Source organism: Balaenoptera physalus (genome assembly GCF_965194825.1).
Source record: "Balaenoptera physalus genome assembly, chromosome: 20".
Taxonomy (NCBI): Eukaryota; Metazoa; Chordata; class Mammalia; order Artiodactyla; family Balaenopteridae; genus Balaenoptera; species Balaenoptera physalus.
This window is the reverse complement of record NC_138901.1, coordinates 18,526,536-18,547,486: the sequence shown is the minus strand read 5'-3', so window position 1 is coordinate 18,547,486 and position 20,951 is coordinate 18,526,536. Positions and strand designations below refer to the sequence as shown.

General features: G+C 52.2%; 1 protein-coding gene across 2 annotated transcripts in view; it reads right to left on the bottom strand.

Annotated features, from left to right (window-relative positions):
* Positions 1-20,951, bottom strand: part of LASP1 (LIM and SH3 protein 1) — a 40,461-nt gene that overhangs the window by 9,554 nt on the left and 9,956 nt on the right. For both annotated transcript variants that reach the window (XM_082442394.1, XM_082442393.1), the window contains exons 3-4: positions 14,214-14,298; positions 6,804-6,911 (exon numbers count right to left, since the gene is read on the bottom strand). In XM_082442394.1, the coding sequence (XP_082298520.1) occupies positions 6,804-6,911; positions 14,214-14,298 (193 nt within the window). The remainder of the gene's footprint in view (positions 1-6,803; positions 6,912-14,213; positions 14,299-20,951) is intronic.

The following is a 20,951-nucleotide window of genomic DNA, read 5'->3' as shown; positions in this document are numbered from 1 at the left end:
TCCGCAACAAGAGAGGCCGCGATAGTGAGAGGCCCGCGCACCGTGATGAAGAGTGGCCCCCGCTCGCCGCAACTAGAGGAAGCCCTCGCACAGAAACGAAGACCCAACACAGCCAAAAATAAATAAATAAATAAAAATTAAAAAAAAAAAAAAACCCTACCTTTAAAAAAAAAAAAGAGGTTACGGCACCACCTGCTCCCACGTGGTCTTGAGGCTCCCGACTACCTCTAGGAACCCAGCCAAACTCTAGCGCTGAAAGCAACTATGGACATGTGTGCGTTTCCACAAGTGGCTGATGGGATCCATCTTGCTCCTTAAAAAGCCACCCCACATGCGTAAATATCCATAAAATTAGGGCCAGCTGATCCAGGTGGACAGAGTAGTGGCAGCCTCCCCACCACCGATGCAGGAACCACCTGTTAATCATAATAGTAATAACCTTGACCTCTGCTCAGCTCTTCACACTGAGTTCTCTGCACATAATCTCCCTTGGCCCTGACAATAATCACCCTAAAAAAATAAGTCGGATAGGTACACTTTAATTCCTATTTTACAGAAGTAAATGAGGCTCACAAGTTAAATGACTTTCATTACTCAGTCAGGGCTGAGGCTGGTGACACAAGGACAAAGCCACAGCTGGATGGGCCCTTTCCCGGGTCAGGGTGACCACATGCCCAAGTCTGCCCCTAGTCCCAGTTCATGTCTTCTGGAATAAATACGAATAGCACTGCCTTTCACTCTCAAAAGGGATGATCATCACAAGGTCACCCTAACTTTGAGAGAAGGGGTGCCTGGCACTGAAGTCAGGAGTTGCAGCACAGAGGGGAAATGGACTGCAAAAAGTCAGGCTGCAGCTCCCTTCTGCCCAGCCCCACCTGATAAAATTTCACTCCTCTCAACTTCCTCTCCCTCCCCTGCCCAACGAGCGAGGAAACTGTTATTACTTTGCCGATCAACCTAATAGTTTGAGAAGCAAGGAGGCACCTTAAAGGGTGTTAGCACATTCAAAAGGGAAAGGAACATTGTTCAGAGGCCAAGGCCCTGTCTGATCCCTCCCTGTTCCAAGCTCAGCAAAGTTCTAATCGTCTAAATGCCCTGAAAAGGTGTCACCATAAGCTCAGAAATGTCAGCAGAGCCCTGGTCTAAAAACTGTCCTGGGATCCCATGGAAGGATGCCAGGCTGTAACTGTGCCCATGAGATCCAAGTGCACATGGGTGGAGGGACCCAGGCCTAAGGACCCTCCCCGCTCATCCAAGGGCCCTGCCAGCCAGGACTCCAGGATGACTAGTTGAGGGTCCATTCCAAACCTACGAAAAATGCATTTTTTCTGCTAGCTGATGTTCTGTTTTCTGAACCCCTGCTCTCCTGATTGTGGTGGAAAACAAAGGTCTGACTCCGCACTTGCTTCCACATGATCCTACATCATGAGCAAGAAGGGAACATCAGGCTTTGAATGGAATAGTCAACTCACCAGCCAGGGTCTGTTTTTTTCTGACAGTGTTTCCGTTTGTTGCAGTCCTCTGTGGTGCCCTTACATGTATAACTCATTTCCTTTTCTCAGCCAGCCCAAGAACAATGTATCACTGTCATCCCCATTTTACAGATGGGGAAACCAACGCTCAGGAGGTAGGTAAGGGGTGGGTGAGTCCTAACATCAGCTCCTAGTTCTCAGCCACCATGTTATGCTGTGCTCCCTGTGAGAGACTAACACGATTTTGTTTTTAAAACAAATGTAAATCTGTGCTCCATTTCATTAGTAATCAGAGAAGTGCAAGTTAAAACCATGAGATACCACTACACACAATCAAAATGGCTAAAATGAACAAGTCTAAGGATGTAGAGCCACGGAAACTCTCATCACTGCCGGCGAGAGGGTAAATCAATACCACCGCTCGAAAAGTAGTTCAGCGTTATCTGGTAAGGCTGAAGGAACATACGCTCTGAGATCTGGCAATTCCACTCCACCTTAACACTAGGAAATATGTATGAAGCTGTCCACAGCCATAGAAGCAATCCAAATGACCATCAACACCAGAATCAATATAAGCATTTTAAATGGAATGCTATACAACAAGAAAAAAGAACAAACTACAGCTGCATGCAAACATGTACATGATTCTTTAAACCCAGTGTTGCCCAAAGGAGGCAAGACACAAAAGAATAGATATGTTCAAAATTGGGAAAAACAAAACTATAGTATTCAGAAATGCATAGTTGTGGGGGGAGGGATAAATTAAGAGTTTGAGATACATATACACACTACTAAATATAAAAGAGATAATCAACAAGGGCCTACTGTATAGCACAGGGAACTATACTCAATATCTTGTAATAAACTATAAGGGAAAAGAATCTGGGGGAAAAAATATGTATATATAAAACTGAATCACTTCTCTGTACACCTGAAACTAACACAACATTGTAAACCAAGTATACTTCAATTTAAAAACAATAAAAAAAATTACATACTAAGAAAAGAAAGCATAGCTACATTTTAAAATTGTAAAGAAAAGAACAGCACACGCTTTCAAAAATTAAACTACAGGGTTGTCCAACAAGCCCACCTCCGGGCCATTTGTCTCTGGGGCTAGAATTTTCTTTGACTTTACTATTTACTACTGATTAGGCCTGGACTATAAGGAATGAAGTTTATTTAAGGAATATAAGCTACTAATTATTTCTGACTGAAAGAAATGCAAAGGATTTCTGCCTGTAGCAAGGCTATCTCCAAAGCTTATGGTTTTGGGTTTTTTTATAAATTTATTTATTTGTTTGTTTGTTTTGGCTGTGTTGGGTCTTCGTTGCTGTGCACTGGCTTTCTCTAGTTGTGGAGCGGGGGGCTACTCTTCGTTGCAGTGCGCAGGCTTCTCATTGTGGCTTCTCTTGTTGCAGAGCACGGGCTCTAGGTGCCCGGGCTTTAGTAGTTGTGGTACGTGGGCTCAGTAGTTGTGGCTTGCGGGCTTAGTTGCTCTGCAGCATGTGGGATCTTCCCAGGCCAGGGCTCGAACCCGTGTCCCTTGCATTGGCAGGCAGATTCTTAACCACTGCGCCACCAGGGAAGCCCAAAGCTTATGGTTTTATAGTCCTGGAGGACATTAACTAGTTCTGCAGCTAATGGCAGAACACTAACTAGTTCTGTATCTAATTATATCCAGTGCTTTCTTTCACAGACTAGGCATCACCTCTGCCTGTCAGATGCTCCAGCTGGTTCCTCATAATTAAGGTAATTATATGATAGGTACTCACTGCATGAGAGTTACATTTTTTGTTGTTGTTTTTTTTAACACTTTGAAAACTCTATTTTGACAGGGGTGCTGTCATGCTCTGCTTCTTGACTTGCATGGTGAGTACACACACAGGTGTTTATGTGTTACACTTCACAGAAAAAGGAAAAGTTAAAAGACCCAAAATTGTATACAGAAAATCAGTATATAAGTAGATATGTACATAAATAAAAGCTTCTCTGCTTGAAGACTGTGGCTCCCATATAGGGACCTCAGCAATTAAAGACTCCCATCCATTACAGCCATCACAGCTGGTGACCAAAGGCCAGGATAAATTTCAGCTCACAGCCTGCATTCCTGGCCTCTCACCCCTTCAGGTGCCTTTAATGAAGACACAATTACTAAACAACAAGGTCCTACTGTATAGCATAGAGAACTATATTCAATACCCTATGATAAACCATAATGGAAAAGAATATTAAAAAAAAGAACGTATATATATGTATAACTGAATCACTTTGCTGTTCAGCAGTAATTAACACATTGTAAATCAATTATACTTCAATTTAAAAAAAAAGACACAAATACGCACCACAGATGTCTAACTAGCACCTTGCCCCCTCAGTTTTCCAGACATTCTCAGTACTAGACAATGGCCTAACTTTTCAGCCAAACTTTAGTCCATGTCCCTTCTTTAGCCACAGTGTAGAAAGCAGACAAGTCTGCCTTTAAATTAATAGCAATTGACAATATTTATCACATACTAAGTGCTTGACATTTTCCTCGCAAATGAGGAGTCATTTGACGTTAACCTGGGAAGTGAGTGACAAGCTACATACAGGAACGCTATTTTGGATACAAAACAAAAGGTGTGGCTCTAAACACCATCTTTCCCAAAACTCTTCTGGAGGAGGGACAAGTTAACAACATGGTTTAAAGTTCCCTGGGGGGTTCTGGGATGTGGCCAGGCCTGGCACCTTTGGTGAAGCTTTTTCAGGCTCTTGGTGACGATTCTCAAACTTCAGGTAACCCAGGGAATGTGTTAAAAATGCTGGTTTCTGAAAAAGAAATTTTATTTTCTATCTCTTTAATTTTGTATCTGTATGAGATGATGGCTGTGCCCTAAACTTACTGTGACAATCATTTCATGATGTATGCAAGGCAAATCATTATGCTGGAGAGCTTAAACGTATACAGTGCAGTATGCCAATTATAGCTCAATAAAAATAAAAAGGAATGACAAAAATAATTTTAAAAATAAAATGCTGGTTCCTAAAAAAAAAGAGAGAGAAAATGTTGGTTCCTGGGTTCTGCTCCCAGGTGGCCTGGGGAGGAGGCCTGTGAGCCTGCATTTTCAATCAACCTTTGCAAGTGATTCTGGTCCAGCTGTTTAGAGGCCCACAGTTGACAGACTAACTGTACTTGCTAAAACCAAGAGTCTTCCAGCATTGTGGTCACAAGTCACAGGTTCCAGCTAAAGCTGCAAAAGCAGAACCAGGTCAGGCTCAAGTCACCGCCCCCACCTCAGAGCAGAGGACAATCAGCTAATTGCAGCCCTGTGGTTAATGATAAGATGTTATCTCCTCAGGTGTGAGTGTCTTGGCCAGAGTGAGCTCTGTTACCAGGGCTCCTCAGACATTAACACCTCCAATAACTAGTTGGGGGGGAGGGGGAGGGGAAGGGGAGGGGGAGGGGAAGGGGAGGGGGAGGGGTGCGTGCAGGTGCAATAGGCCGTGTGTGAAGTATTCTGGAAGCCTTCCCGAAAGGGAGGCAGGGATGACTGGGCTTGTCTCCCTTCTTCTAAAAGCCCCAGGCTGGAAGCAATGAGTGAATGTGCTGGGGGTTGGGTTGTAGGCGGGGAACAGGTATCCAAGATGAGACAGTCTTCACAGTGAAAAGCCACAGAGGCTGAAGACCCAAGATTCCAGCTTTGTGAGCCAACTGGGTCTTCCTTCTGTTACCCGTGGCTTCCCCTCCCTCCCGTTTTCCATGGGGAGAGCTGAGACCCACACCTTCTTTCCTCCCGCTTTACCCTTTGGAGGTTGGGGCACAGACTGGCAGGGAAGCTCTAGGGTGTGAGGTCAGGTCCTGGCTTATGAAGAAGCAACTGAGACAGGCTTTTTTTTTTCCGGCGGGGGTGGGGGGCAGAGGAGCAGGGGAGCAGGTAGGGATTACAGCCCTCAGAGGCGTCCTAGCCCAAAGGAAGCACTCCATTTCCTCAAGCCATGAATTTCAAGCTGCTGGTCAACAACCTAGTTGCGAAACCCATTTAGTTCAGTCGGCAACCAGCGTCTTTCACAAACTAAAATAGAACAGAAAATATCGGAATGCCCTCTAAGCGGTAAAGCACTCTTTCCTGGAAGTTTTGATTCTGTTTCCCTTAAATAAATCAGCAGGCCTGTTCGGTGGGTCACGATGTGAAATGTATTTCATACTGCAGGTTGCTGTCAAAGCTTAAAAGCCATGGTCTTGGGCATGGCAGGTTCTGATGGCTTGGGCCCTGGCTTCTGACATCCGCCTGAGCCACTGCCGGAGTCCACCCTAAGCACGGTCCAGCCAACTTCTAGAAGGAGTGCCCGACCAAGGAGGTCGGGTGGAGGGCTGAGGGCTGGATGCCGGGTGGACCAGCTAACACACAGGCCCTCTGCAGCCTCTATCCCCAGTCCCTCAGCCCAGTGACACGGGCAACGTGCCAACCCCTTCCTGTTCCAGACATGAAGACAACCGCTTGCCCGGTCCTTTGTAGGACCCTGTGCGACATGGGTCTGCGGCCCATGTCCTGTGCTTGTGGCTCACAGTGGTGCCCCCCCGACCCCACGTTGCCCAAAGCCCCTTAGGCAGCCTTCCCACGGCCCAGAGCCATACAAGCTGCTGGTCCGTGGCTCCACCAAGCAGGGAACTGAGGCCTGTCCCCTGGCCACAGGTGCCATGGGGCGCATCGATCCACTGCGCACTCTCCACACCCAGCCCTGCCATGGCCAGACACTGGTCACCGCCCCGGGCCCAGGAGTGCCAGGCCAGGGGGAGCAGGGCCAGCGGGCAAAACCGGCTGGGGTTTTTACACAGGAAGGAAGAGCAAGCCGAGGTGGGGGAGGAGGCAGAGGGGGGCGGAAATGACTGCAGTGTCAGCACCCAGAGGCAGACAAGGGGGAGGCCGGCCTCTCCCCACCTCTGCCACCCAGTTTTGACCTTTGTGCTCAGACAAAACAGCCAGTCTGGACCCTGGCACTCACCACAGCCGGGGGGTGCGGAGGATGTTCAGAGAGAGTAAGGGGTACGGGGGGTGATTTAGCATAAAGGCCCTCCCTGTACACCCCCCCAAAAGTCCAGTCCTTTTAAGGCGGAAATACTATGTGGGCAGAGGGTATCAAAGGGGGAATCTGGGGGTGCACAGAGGAAACGCATCTGGGAACCCCAAACCCTTCCCTTCCCTCTGCTCAAGCAGCCGCCAGCCAGGCCCGCCTAGGAGAGCAGGGGCGGCAGAGAACTGGCCTCATGCATCTGCCAGGCGGGCGGGGAGGGGACGAGAAGGGAGGGCAGGGTGTCAGTATGGTACCCCAGGGAGCAGGGGAGCTTACGTTACTGATCTGGTCCTGGGTCTTCTTGATCCTCTGGAGTTCGGGTGTGTCTGCCACCACGCTGAAGCCTTTGCCCTTGTTCTTCTCAAACTCCTCCTTGTAACGCACCTGGAGGACCACAGGGTGGAGAGGGATTGGAGTCGAGGCACGGGGAGCAGAGAGGGCCCCAGCCGGCAGCCACCTCTAAGGCAGCAACGAGCCAGGAGAGAGACCCTGACCAGAAACCCCCCTGCAGTGACATCCACCTCCACGCCCCAACTCAAAGCACAAGCCTTGGCCAAAAAGTATTAGACTAATGAGAATAAACCATTAATACGTATTCAGTGTATCCTGAGTGCCAAGCGCTTTACATGAACTATCTCATTTAAGTCTTGCTGTATACTATCATTAGCTCCATTTTACAGACAAGGAAACTGAGCCGCAGAGAGGCAAAGTCCCACGCCCAAGGTCACGCAGCTTAGCAGCACATGTCCAGAGCCACCAGGATGAAACCCTCATCTGCCTGACTCCTGACCCTTCGCCACTGGCCCATCCTGCCTGAAAGCCAGAGGAAGAAGGTTCTTTCCAGAGCTCCAAAGACTGGCCCAGCCCTCACCCTAGCCAGGATGTGGCTCTACCCGCCGAAAGCCCGAGGGAGTTGCTAAGTGACCAGCTGAGTGAGGGCTGTACCAAGGGACAAAGTTGGTGCCCAGAAAGGGGGGAGGTGAGACAGCCGCTCGGAAAACTCAATCAATGAGCCTTTGACAGGCCCCGGCGGCTGCCAGGCTGGCTTCTGAGGTCAACGCCACAGGAGGGGATGAAACTGGCGGGGGGACAGACAGCACTTCAGAACGGGTTTCCAAGCTCCGGGGAAGACCCCTACCACACCTCCACGGCCCCCCTCTTTTCTGAGAATTCCATGGAAACCTGAGTACCAGAGGGACTTGAGTCAGACGTCAGAAAGGACTTCCCAAGCACTAAAAGAATTGAAATATGAAAACTATCCTGTCCTTCCCTGGGGGTTTTGAGGAACAGAATGAGGCTGGAAATGCCCCTTGGCTTTCTGAGTGTGCACTGTCCACCTCGGCAGCCAGCTGTTCCAAACCCCACCAGCTGCCTGGCTCCCCTCCATGGGGGCTGTACTGTCCTGGAGGCAGGTCAGCCCAGGACGTGAGGCCCAGGACCTTGGGAATCTCCAGGCAGCTCCCAGGCGTGGAGTCATCTGGCCACAGGGCCAAGCTGCACCGGGACCCGAGTGACAGTACCCACCTGTCAGTTCCTCTGCACGTCCCCCAGGGGCTGGGGTCCCTGTTTGTCTCCCGAGCCCCAGCTTTACCCATCCATGGGGTTCTTGTGCCTAAAAGGTTCCAGAACCTCTTTTGTTCTGATTCAGACTAAAAACAAAGGCCTGGATGTGCCTTTGGAAGAGAGTAAGGGGTACTGGAAGTTAACACAGTGGGTACAGGTACCAACCCACCCCAAGGGCCCAGAATTGCCCAGCATCAGCTCCTCCAGGAAGGCCTGGGCCAGCACAGCAACTCTTAGTGTTGGGGGTAGGGGGGTGGAGAGAACCCTCTGGGAAGGGGGCGTCAGGAAAGGTAAGAAACTTAAGAGTCAAAAATGTGTAGCTTCATACACTAATATGTATAAAATGGATAACTAATAAGAACCTGCTGTATAAAAAAATAAATACAATAAAATTCAAAAATTCCAAAACCATGTGTAGCTCCAGATGCAGAAGCCCAGATCCAAGGCCTCTGGCCTTGGTTTCCTCACCTATAACAGGACTGTCATAGGAATCAGTTAAAATATGGGGAGGGGGCTTCCTATCACCAAGCATAGGCAAAGAGCCAGAGGGAGCTGGTATGAACATAGGCTGTCTCCCACCTGCTGAGTGATCTTGGGCAACTGACTTAACCTCTCGGGCCTCAGTTTCCACATCTGTAAAATGCGGCTCATGATAGACCCATTCCAATGAACGGTGTGGATTACAAGACAGTGGCTCTAAAGCAGCAAACACATTGTGGGGCACATAGCAGGGCTCAATGCGTACTGATAAGGGTGGGTGTGAAAGTGCTTTGTCAACCTTGAAGTGCTGAACAAATGCCACTGCCCCACTCCTTCCTCCTCTACTTCCTGGCCTCTGGAGCATCAGGCCCCTAATCCGGGGAATAATTGTCATGGCAACACTACAATGACATCAGCTGGTTCCCAGGCTCGGGAACTGCCTCTCCCTCCCTGCTGGGGAGGGTAATTCATTTCACTCTTGGCACAGGCAGCCCAGAGAGGGCAGGGCTGGGCGGAGCAGGGGCAAGAAAGGATGCAGGACTGGCTCAGCACTACTTTGCTGTACGTTCCTGGGCTAGTCAATCCCCCTCTCTGGGTCCCCTGAGAGGGGCTAGCCAGCTGATCTCTAAAAGCCTTCCCAGCTCTGGAGTCTGTGACCATATTTATTAAGCACCTGCAGGCCCTGACTATGGAGAATCAAGGTGGGGAAGATTCTCCAGGAGGCTGTTTGGAGCTGGAGTGTGTGGCAGAGGTAAAAGGTGGGGAGCCAAGAGCGTGGGGAGGTCCGTGCCTAGAGCCTTGCTCATCACCCAAGCAGGAGTGTTTGCCCTCATCTGGGATGGCTCACCAGGACATGACAGGGGGCTCTAGGAGGGAAGTTACCTGCCCAAGGTCACTCAACCTGCTTTGTTGGTAGATGCAGGATACAACTCAGCACGGCAGCTCGGATGCTGCCTGGGCCTCCCATCCTGGAAACTCCCAAGGCAGGGCTGGGAATGATGCCTGAGGCCCCAAGAAACTCTACTTTTTAATATGTAAATTTATTAATTATTCTCCCAGGATCTATCTTGTTCATCACTATTGTAGCAAACAGTAGGTATACACATGTGTTTGTTGGGTAAATGATGAATGAATTGAATGCAGACATAAAAATCTCCAAACAGGCAGCGTAATTTGAAAAATAAAGCAGAAACTAACACACCATTGTAAAGCAATTATACTCCAATAAAGATGTTAAAAAAAAAAAAAAAAGAACTGCCCTGCTGACCCAACATAAGAGAAAAGATCACGACTTTAAAAAATTTTATTGAAAAAAATATGATACCAACAATTTCCACTTACTATGTGCCTACCATGAGCTGGACCCACATACTGTGTAACCCACCTCCTTCTAACAAAAAAGAAATCGTTTTAAAATTAGACACACACAGGAACTTCCCTGGTGGTGCAGTGGTTGAGAATCCACCTGCCAGCGCAGGGGACACAGGTTCAATCCCTGGTCTGGGAAGATCCCACATGCCGCGGAGCAACTAAGCCCGTGCGCCACAACTACTGAGCCCGCGAGCCACAACTACTGAAGCCCGCGCACACTAGGGCCCATGCTCCTCAACAAGAGAAGCCACCGCAGTGAGAAGTCCGCGCACTGCAACGAAGAGTAGCCCCTGCCCGCCACAACTAGGGAAAGCCCGCGCACAGCAATGAAGACCCAACGCAGCCAGAAAAGATAATAAATAAATTTAAAAAATACACAACATAAAAAAAAAAAGAGGGATTGTGATGAATTCATAACATAAATGGAAAAAATAAAATAAAATATTCCCAGGGAAAAATCAAAAACTAAAAAATAAAAATAAAATTAGACACACACGGATGGGGGAGGAGAGCCAACGAAAAAGGTCAGTTCTGGAAGCAATCATCAGAAGGTCTAGTATTCCTCAGCTTTATCATACCCAAGTTCCATCTCCTCTCCTTTCCAGGAGAATAGTAACAGCGAACATTTATTGAGTGCTGATTGTATGCCAGGAACTGTTTTAAATGCCTAATATATACTAACATCCTCACAATAACCTTTGGAGGGAGGTAATCCACACTTTACAGATGAAGGCACTAAGGCTCAGAGAGGTTAAATAACTTGCCCAAGGGCACACAGCTAGTGATGGCAGATCCAGCATTTGACCCTCAGCCAGCTCCAGTAAGAGTGACACAGGTATGCTGCCTGCCTTGCTGGTCACAAGATTCAGGATAAGAGAGTGGGAACCCTGCCAACAGCAGGGCAGAGAATGAGGCTCTGCTACACTCTCCTGTGCCCTGTGGCATGTGCCCTGTGGCATATCCCACGCGCAGCACCATGGACGATGAGGGAAAAATGAAAGAGACCTTTTTCTTGCACTTCTGCCTGGGCTCAGGGGCCCGCACGGCCCCAGCTCAGCCCCACCCTAAAGCTGCTGCTTCTCAGCGCAGGGCTGGCGGTGGGAGAGCTGCCAGGCCCGGCCACCAGTGCCCTGCCTCAGCCAGGCCTGGGCAGGACCACCCAGAGGGTCATTTCTGGTCAGCTCTGTGGCTGCTGTCCCCACAGGGGAGGCTCCAGGTGTCCCAGACACCCAAAGTACCACTTTGGGAACCAATCTAGAGACAGGAAAACAAAGTTGAAATAGCATGGGCAACTTCCCAGAGACTGAGAAGAGACACACCAACGCAGGCCCAGGAAGGGGCCTGGAAAGAGACCAGCTGACACCCTGGTGGGGTGGGGCAGACGAGGTAGAAGAGGTTCCCACTTCCCTTCCCATCGGCCACAGGCCACACCTCCTGCCTCCACAGTGGCCAAAGGCACCAGAACCCATCACCGCCCCCAGCCAGGCCCGCTCAGCCCTTCAAGCCTCAGAGCATCGGGCCCAGCCCCCAAACTCTGGGTAACTGGGTTTGCTGTCCCTATTTTACCGGGCAGGAAAAAAAAAAACAACTCTGAGAGGCAAGGGGCCAGACTCAGACCACACAGCTGGGGGGAGGTAGGAGACAGAACCAGGCTTGCAAAGGGGGCAGGACCGGGGTCTCCACCCTCCGCCTATCCCAGCTCCAGCCCCCAGGAGCCCAACTGCAGATTACAGCAGTGGCCTCAATGCAAAGCCCTAACTCAACACCCCTCACAGCAGCTCCTCGGCTCCCTCCCTACCCAACAGCCTGGCTCCAAGCCTCTCGGAGCATGCCTGTGGGACCAAAAGCCCTCATCAGAATCACCAGGGCCGCCAAAATGCAGATTCCTGGACCTGCCCAGAACTGCCAAACAGAAGCCGCTTGGGCGGGGCCTAGGACTCTGCATTCTAAAAAGCCCCCCTGTCCCCACTGGTGACTGGTGCATCGTGGGCGTTAGCGCACAGGGCTGGGTGCCACAGCAGGCTGCAGAGGGGCTTGACTTCTGCCTCCGTCATGGGGCTCTGGCAAGGGGCATGGCCTCTCTCACCTGTGTCCCCATCTGCACCACAGGGCCAAGTTCCTCGTCATCAGGTGGTTGTGAGGATTAAACGAGGTCCTATGAAGGACGCAGTGAGAACCTATGAAGAGTGACTGCCTTTCTCATGATTTCCCCAGCCAGCCCCAGAGCCAGGAGCCCAGGACCCAGGAGGCGAGCAGTGGGCCAGGCCCCTGGGGGACAGGGGGGTCAGAAGAGCCTTCAGACCCTGGGCAGGGGTTGCTTCCTCCTACAGACCCTGCCCCTCAGGGATCAAGTTCCAGGGGCAAAAAGAGCTGCAGCCCAGCTTTTGTGGGACCAACAAAGGCTGAGGGAATTAACAGGGTTTGAATTTCTCCTTCTGAGAGTAGGGGTGTGTGTGTGCGTGTGTGTGTGTGTCCCTTGCTTCTGCCTGTGTACACACACTCCCACACTCCTCTCAAGCTGTGGGGTGACTACAGGTCACCCCATGGTGCTCTGGTCTGCCTGCCCCACGTAGCCCCTTCCACCTCTGGCCCCAGTAGGCTCCAGACAGGATGGGGAGTCCAGGGCAGTGGTCAGGGCCTGGCTAGGGTCTTCCCTGTGCAGATCAGGCCCAGGCCCCAGCGCTGTCTCAAGCCTACTTCCTGCCAGCTGGGCTACTCAGCCCTCCTCAGTTGGCAAGGCTCTGGTATCCACTCCGGCTCCCCCAGTGACTGTGGCTTTCACACCACAGCGGGGGCGGGGTCCGGGCTGGCAGATGTGAGCTGCTGCTGACATCAGCTTCCCCTACTTGCTCCCCATCACTGTGGGACACACGGGGGGGGCCTGAACCTCTGGCCTCATCAGGGTTACACGCGGTCAAGGTCACTGTACTCGGGAGTGAAAAAAACAGAGCCCAGACCCTGAAACCTCACTTAGAGTGCATGTCAACAGGCAAAGTCCGGTGCCTCTCAGAGCCTTGGTTCCCTGTCTGACCCCTGGAGTCGGGTCAAGGATAAATGAGGCAAAGTAACTAAAGTGCTTGCTAAGCTGCAAAAGTTCTCACCAGCATGAGGAACTATCGTGTTTATTATCAAGGTAGAGATAGTTTTCCTTAGGGAGTTGGATGGAAAACTGGAAAGAACACAAGTCTCAGAGTTAAACAAATCGGCATTCCAACTCATCAGCATCTATTTCCTCTTCCGTAAAGTGAGACCGATCCTGCCAACTGCACAGGGCTGTTGTGAGGATTGAACATTAATACGCCCAGAGCACTGAACACTCCATACATTAACCATTAATACAGTTATTACCTCTACTGCTACATATATGATCTTAGCAAGTCCCTTACTGTCTCTGAGCCTCAGTTTCCTCATCTGCACAATGGGAAAACAGCACCTTCCTCACAGGATTGCTCGGAGGAGTCAACGAGAGAATGCAATGCATGTAGATGGCCCAGGGCTGATTCTCCTTCATGTGACCAGAGAAGTCACATCAAGATCTGGCAGCAGGAGCCCCACTCTGGAGGGATCAGGAGAGATCCCCCTCTGAGGCCCTGGTGGATCCTGCAAGACATTTTCCTGGCCCTGGGCACCCTGCCCACTTGGTTACGTTCCCCAAGGGGTCTCTGATGAAGCCCCGCTCTGCCCCACTCCACCCCAGAGTCCAGGCCAGGCTTGTCCCAGAAGCCCTCCCAGACCCCCAGGCAGGGTTAGTCGTTCTGGCCTAAAGGTTCTGGACCTTTTGCTTATTCCTCAGTGTCCCCTGAAAATCGAGTTTTCCCTGGCGCAGGAAGCCCGTCTCCTCCCCTACTGTGGTGACACGCAGGGCTCCCCACCCAGCAGGCGCTCAGGAAAATCAGGCCCAAGGAGACACAGGCAGGACAGGCCCCCTTCGCAGCCTGCCCTCTGAGGGGGGCTGTGAGTGGAGAGGAGGGGGAGGGGACCAGCTTCCTGGAGGAGGTGGGCTCTAGGGGTCCCCCACAAAATACCTGAAGCAGAAAAAGTCCGACGCCCACACCCCTCCCACCCACTTTAGGTAGGAAGCGGGATACGCTCTCGCCCACTTCTCTGATCAAGTCAGGAAATGTGAAGTAACTGGGGGTGGGGTGGGGGCAGGGAGATTGGTAACTGCTAGGATTTCAGCGCCTTGGCCTTGCCGAGTAACCACAGAAGGAAGGAGCCCTTGTCAAATCCAGGGGTTGCCCCGCCCCCAAGGGCCAGGCCCCGCCCCCTCACCTGACTCTGGAGCTCACTCTGTTGCTTGAGGCGGAGGTTTTCCGGGGTGTCGGCCACCATGGTGAAGGACTGCTTGGGGTAGTGTCTGCAGGACAGAAAAAAAAAAAGAGTGGGGGTCATTCCGGGGGAAGGGGCAGGAACCTCTGGGCTTCCATTCTCTTATCCTTGGGCAGCCCCTGCCCCTGTCCCAGCATCAGAACCACAATGCCCATTGCCCATGGCCGAGGGGAGGCAAGCGTTTCTCAGACTCAGCCTGGGCTGAACTGGGAAGACGCATCAGGCCTGAGTGGCTGGCTGGCCACCAAGAACTCCAAAGGGAGGACATGGGGACACTCTCTAAGGGTTTCAGATCACCCAAGTAATCCATGTCTATTGCACAGGAAGGTCAAGGGGGCCAGGCACCCAGGAGGGCCTAGCCAGGCTGGGAAGAAGATGCTCATGGGGTTAGGACAAAGCTTTCAGCTGAGACCAGAAGTGGAGACCAATGTAGCAGAGGAAGGGCGGGAGGGATACAGAGACAGAAGTAAAGGGGAAAGGGATACATATATCCAGGGGGGCTTCCAGGAAAAGGCAGTGAGACAGAAAAAACACACACATCCAGAGTGGTGTTTCAAACAGCTAACAAGGTCCAACATAATCGGAGGGTAGATGAGAGATCAGCTTGAGGCCGAGAAGAGGTCACCACGGGTGACAGATAAGAACACTGTAACAACAGTTGATGTTTTCCTGTGCTAAGGGTGTACATGCCTTAGTTCATCAACTTCTTACAACTGCCCTATTATCCCCCTTTGACAGATTGGAGAACAGCAGCTTGGAAAGGTTAAACAATGTGGCTAAGGCACACGGCCAGTAACTGGAGGCATCCAGATTTGTACCCAAACGGTCTCCCAGGACCCAACACCCTGAACCAAACCCTCTAATCTCCAGACACAGGACAGGCCATGGTCCTGTCGCCTAGAAAGAGGGCTGGCTTGGAGGTAGCACGAACCAGTTCAGCCCTCAGAGCCAAGCCTGCGGGGACCTCCAGGACCACTCGGTCCAACCCCCTCATTTCTCCCAGAGGAGGAAGTCGTGTGCTGGCGCCAGGCACTTAGCTGACTTCATAATAATTTATCACATGGGTTTACTGTCTTCTCTCTCCACTGGTTCTCTATGAGGTGAAGGGATTCTTGGTCTTTTCTTCATTGGTTTATTCCAAGCTCCCCAAATAGTACCTGGTGTTCAATAAATATTTGTTGAATAAACGAATGTCCTACTAGGTGTTGAAGCCAAGCCAGGACTAGAACTCGGGTCTCCTCCATTCCCCTGGGTCATCACAAAGTCCCCCAGCAAACCAGCTAGAGGAGAGGCAGCCCTGAGTCACTGTGGTCTGTGTGTAGATGCTGGTATGTGAAAGGGCTGGGGGTCTACATAGGCCCCAATTATTTCAGGGACTGGTGGGTGGCTTCTCGAAGCAGGAGCCAAAGCCTGGCCATTCTTAGCTCTGGCTGGCCACACCCCACCACAACTATGACCACTAGCCGATGCCAGACTCACAGGCTGTCCCCAGGTAAGAGATGGAGCGCCATCTTCCAGCCAGCCAGGTTGGCTGATGTGCCCTGGAACTGGACACCAGCAGCCCTCCACCTCTGTGTGTTTCACCAGGCCTGGCATGTTTTCCAGCTGCCCGGCCCATCCTGAGCGAGAGCTATTGGTAATCACACACAAACTTCCCCGTGCCAAGGGCGGGACTCGGGGGCTGGAGAACTCAACTAAATGGTGGGGGGGAGGGTGGGGGGTGGCTAGAAGGAGCACAGTGCTGGGTGCTGCCCTGCCACTGTCTCACAGGGTGACTGGCAAATCGTTTTTCCCTCTGAGCTAACTTCATCATCTTGGACCTAGAATCACAAAAGGTGATTCTAGCTGTGCCCCAACTCCAAGCCTGCACTGCCCTGCCTGAGTCCTGCCTCCCAGATCAGCCCAGGCCCATGGCTCCCCGAGCAGAGGGAAGAGCAAGGCAAGAGACTAAAAAGCAAATACAGCTGCCTGCAGCCGGCAACACAAATGTCCCATAGATGAATGTGGGGCTAAGGCTGTGGGTCCAGTCCCAGGCTTGGCCCAGCTCCGCAAAGCCAGGGCCACCTACAGCTGAGGTGCTCCATTCAAACTCCCTGAGCAGTTCCAGGAAAAGGGAGGATCAACTGGGAGTCTGTTCCTGGCGACTAGAAAGAGAACAGCAGGAGGGATCTAAGTAAGATCTCCAGCAGAACTGGCAGGCCCTGAGGTCCTAGGAGGGAGGGCTTTGGAGATGACCCTCCCACCAAATCAGAGCCATTATGAAGCTGTCAAGGGGTGGGCAGTGTGGTGAGGAGAGTGTCTGTAAGTCGGGGCTCATGAGCACAGGAGGGAGGTTAGGTCCTGAAGCAGGGGGATGGAGAAGACCTTCAGGGCAGCTCTGACCCAGAGCTTGAAGGGTCAGTTCTGAGATGGTGGCTCTGGTTAGCACTTGGTGGGGAAGGGTGTCTGGCAGGCTCGGAAAACACACATGCACAGGAGCCAGTCTGCAAACCTGTGGTTTCCCATTTGCCTGAATGTACAGGGTTAAAACGGAGTGTCAGGTCCCGTGGCCCAAGGTCAGCCAGACGCAACCCCACTCCGCAATTCCGAGGCTCCTGTGCACTTTGTGTTATTCCTCACGCACGATGAATATCTAGACGAGCCCTCTGCAGCAATGCACTTCTCCTAGACACTAAGGCCAGCAGGTCCACATTCATATACCTCCTACACGCCACCAGAAGGGTCTCAGGAGACCCCCCAACATGCAGCGGGTGCCTCTGGATGGGGCTGGCGGGTCTTTCATCCTCTCTTTGGAGCCATCATGACCCCCAGATCTCAGCCTCCCCACAACCAGAACACTAATCCCATCAGAAGGGAAGGGGGGGACCAGCCTAGATGTCGTCGACTCAGCTTAATCTGGTGGGAGGAGGAGGGGGATTTTAAGCCTGCATCAGATTAAAATAGATTAAAGAGGGGCTCTGGAGCCTCCAGTCTCTTACCCTTGCCTCCTAAACCCCAACCCCAGGCCAAAAAATGCAGGCAGCCATGAGCACAGGCTATATTCCTCCTGCTGGGTCAACCCTGTCCCCTACCCACAGCCCCCAGCCCTGGCAAGACAACTCTGCCTTTCCCGTCCCCTGCTCACTGCGCTTCCGGTTCCCATGGCAACCTCATCCTCGGCTCAAGGCAGGAGAGCGGTGAGAGCAGGCAGACAGAGAGAGTCTATGGGGGTGGGGGAAGAGACACAGACAGCCAGGGTCCTCAACTGCAGAGGAACCCACGAAGGCAAAACTAGGAGGCTGTGTCTGCAGGATCCTTGTAGACAATTTAGGTGAGGAAGACAGGTGCCATGGGTTTGTTTTTAGAAGGGAGGTTATGCCAGGCCGCCAGTGCTGTGCCCCTCCCCCATCCACATGACTGCCTTCCAAGAGGGCTACAATCGATTTGACCTCCTTCCAGAAACAACTGCTGGGAATTCTACCTTTTCCCTCCCTCTCTATCCTCAGGTTGAAGTGCCCCCCCAACCCATTACCCTCAGATCCCAGTTGAGATGAATGGATATATGCGTATCCCAATGCAGACGCAAAGGCAGAAGAGGGGTCCCCCCCAGCTAGTGACCCCACTGGAACCCCAGCCCCACCAACAGACTGGGCCACGGTGAGGGAATGAGGGACCAGGGTGGGGAGAACTGGGTGTCCCAACCCTGGCCTGGAGCCGGGTCCAGGGCACAGCTGTTCTTTGTCCCTTCTGTGGGCCAGCCTGCACCCGGCCCCTTGTTAACCATTCCAAGCGGTGGGCCCTCTGCCGATGCCCCTCCCCACCCTCGATGGCAGTATCAGCTGCTCTGGGAAAGAGAGAGGCATGGAGAGAGCCCACTAGGACAGGAAGCCTTGGGGGCAGGACAATCAGGCAGCTGCTGGCAGCAGCCCAGGCCTCTAGGAAAACTGAGTCACATAAAGTGACTTCTGGATACACTGTATCCTGTGCACATTCTCTCCTGAAACCTGCCACAAGGCTTTGGGCTAAAAAGGGCAGGCGTTATCACTGTGCCCATTTTACAGATAAAGAAAACTGAGGCTCAGTGTTTCAGAAGAAAGAAACTCAGGACAGAGATCTGGCCCAATGCACTCTCCCCTATACCACACCTGCCCAGCCAGCTAAGCACAGGCTGACATCCCTCCCTGCCAGGTGAACGCCTGCCCACTCCCAGCTCTGCGGAAAGATATGCTTGGTTGGGTGGGTAGAGAACTTCCTCTTCTAAACCCAACCAGTTTCCAAGCTTGGCTATTATGAGAGAACCCTCTGGGGTCTCTCACCCACCCCCCAGTCAGAAGCCACCTACTCCTTAAGACACTTCTAAAGCAGGTGTCTCAAGAGTCCAGACATGACCTGTGGGGATGCAGGAGAAGGGGGGCTTGCCCCAGAGGACCTCTGAGTCACCTTCCTGCTTGGAGGGACGATGAGGACAGGGAGGATGCTGAGAAACTGCAGGGCTCCTGCTATGGGCTTACTGGGGAGAGAGATCACGCGTAGGAAGCCCCACTCCCAGTCCCGCCATCAGCTGTGTTCCAGAGGCAGAACAAGAACAGACCAGATATCCTGGAAGCCCAGCTCCCCCTTTCTACAGGCAACCTCGCCTCTTCCAGCCTTGGATCCCTTCAAAAACCACAGCTTTTTGTTCAAGGAGGAACAAAAATACATCAACAAAAGCAACAAGGAGCCTTTGGTTTCACCAAAAGGGGGGGAAAAAAACCCACAGCCCCTACATCCTGCCTCTGGAAGGAGCTGCTGATTCCCCTGCTGGGAACACTGCCCACGGGCAGGCGGGTAGGGAGGGCTCCCTTCTTACCCAGTTTCTCACCAGTTCCCCAGGCCAAAGGGGCTGAAACACTGGGGATAGGAAGCAACAAGGAGGCATTGTTTGACCAGAGGGAAAAAAATGAGCAGCTGAAAAGATCAAGGCTAGACATGAAGAAGAACTTACCAGCCCTCAGTGGTGGTAGACAAAATGAAAAATGGCAATACACAAAGAGAAATGATTCTGCCAAGTCAGGAAAGGCATGGAAACACTGCGCCTCAGTTTCCTCATCTATAAAATGGGCTGTTAGGAAGCAAAGTGATCCCTGAGGTTCCTTGAGGCCCTGACATCTGAGTATAAGGATTTGGGGGTGAGAGAGAGGTAGGGGCTGCCTAGAGGCCACACTGCTCGCTGTGGATACCCCTTTGGACTCCCCGCTCCCAAACATAGCACACACACCCATCCCACTCCCTCTCCTGGTGCTACCCCCAGCTCCCCAAGACATCTGATCCCATTGTTCCCAGCCAGAGACAGAGAACTCTGGGGAGGTGGGAAAGCCCCAGTCCCTATTCCTGGATTTGCCCACCACTGCCCCATCCCCTAAGAGCAGCTAGGATTCAAGACAGTTTGCTAGAACCCAGAGATACTTCAAGCCCCACCAGCACAGGCCCCACCCCACTCTCTGAGGCCTGGGGAAGGAGAAGGACCACAGTCCCTTCCTCCCCAGAACCAGGGACACCTCCACCCTCCTCAGCCCCTCAGCCCACAGCTCAAGGCAACTGAAGGACAGACCCCTACCACTGCAGTCAGTGAGGAGGGGAAAGGTACAATTGAGCATACCCCCCGTTCTTCCCAAGCCCATGTCCACCCCCTACTTGACACCCCAAAAGCTGGTTCCCCTGGCCTGCAACTCTGCCTCAGGTCTGCAGCCTCTACAGACTCATGGCCCCCAAGGAGAAAGGAACAGGCACGTGTCCCCCTGAGCCCCCCCCACCTCAATCCCCCTGTCCTCCGGGCTCCTCTACTATTTGCATGGAGACAAAGGACCAGGTTTGTACGTGGACCCATCTGCCCCACTTTCAGAAAGAATAGTTTACAAAACAAATCATCGAGGGCATAAATGAGGGCATAAATATTCCTATAACAACTGGAATAGGCTCACCCCACCTACCCAGAAGCTTCAAGAGAGAATTCGATTAACAGTGGGTTCTTCCGCTGCTGGCTATTATGCAAATGCAGGCATGCTCCCCTCTACCTTGTCATAGCAAGGCTGAGTGCCTGTGGCCTGGGAAGTGTGAACACAAACACAGCCTATACAGTCCGACATCCTGGCGTTTCTCCCTGGCCCCACAGCTGGCGGCAGCGTGTGTGTCTGGATATGCACAGGCACGTGTGTAAATGCACGTCCTTGGGGGTCCCCTACCACCCAGAAGGCCGGCTGTGGGCTCTGGCCTATGTTCTCTCCCCGGCCTCACCCCAGGTAAGTCTGGTGCAAAGAGAGAAATAGAAGAGGCCTTTTTGCTGCGTTCAGTCACTTTCCAGAACTTAAATCTCAATCTTGAGAAGCCACTGGAGAGAGACAGACAGCTTTCTTCTTTCTCTTGCCCACCCTTCCTGCAAGACTCTGGCTCAGGGACTAACCAGAGATCGGCAGAACGTAGAGGTCCCCCTGCACACCAAACTTGCACACTCCCTCCCTGGGTGGGCTCAACTCCCTGGCAAAGGGCCGGGGGCCGGGGGGCCGGGAGCGATCACCTGTCCCTCTGGGTCTTGAGCGGGACGTGCTGAAAAGCCAGGCCTGAGCTTCACAAAGCAAGGCCAGGCTGGCCTTATCCTGGAAACCCCAGGATTCAGGAACTGGAATGTCACTGGGGGATGGAGCCAAAGGCAGGAAGAAAACAGGA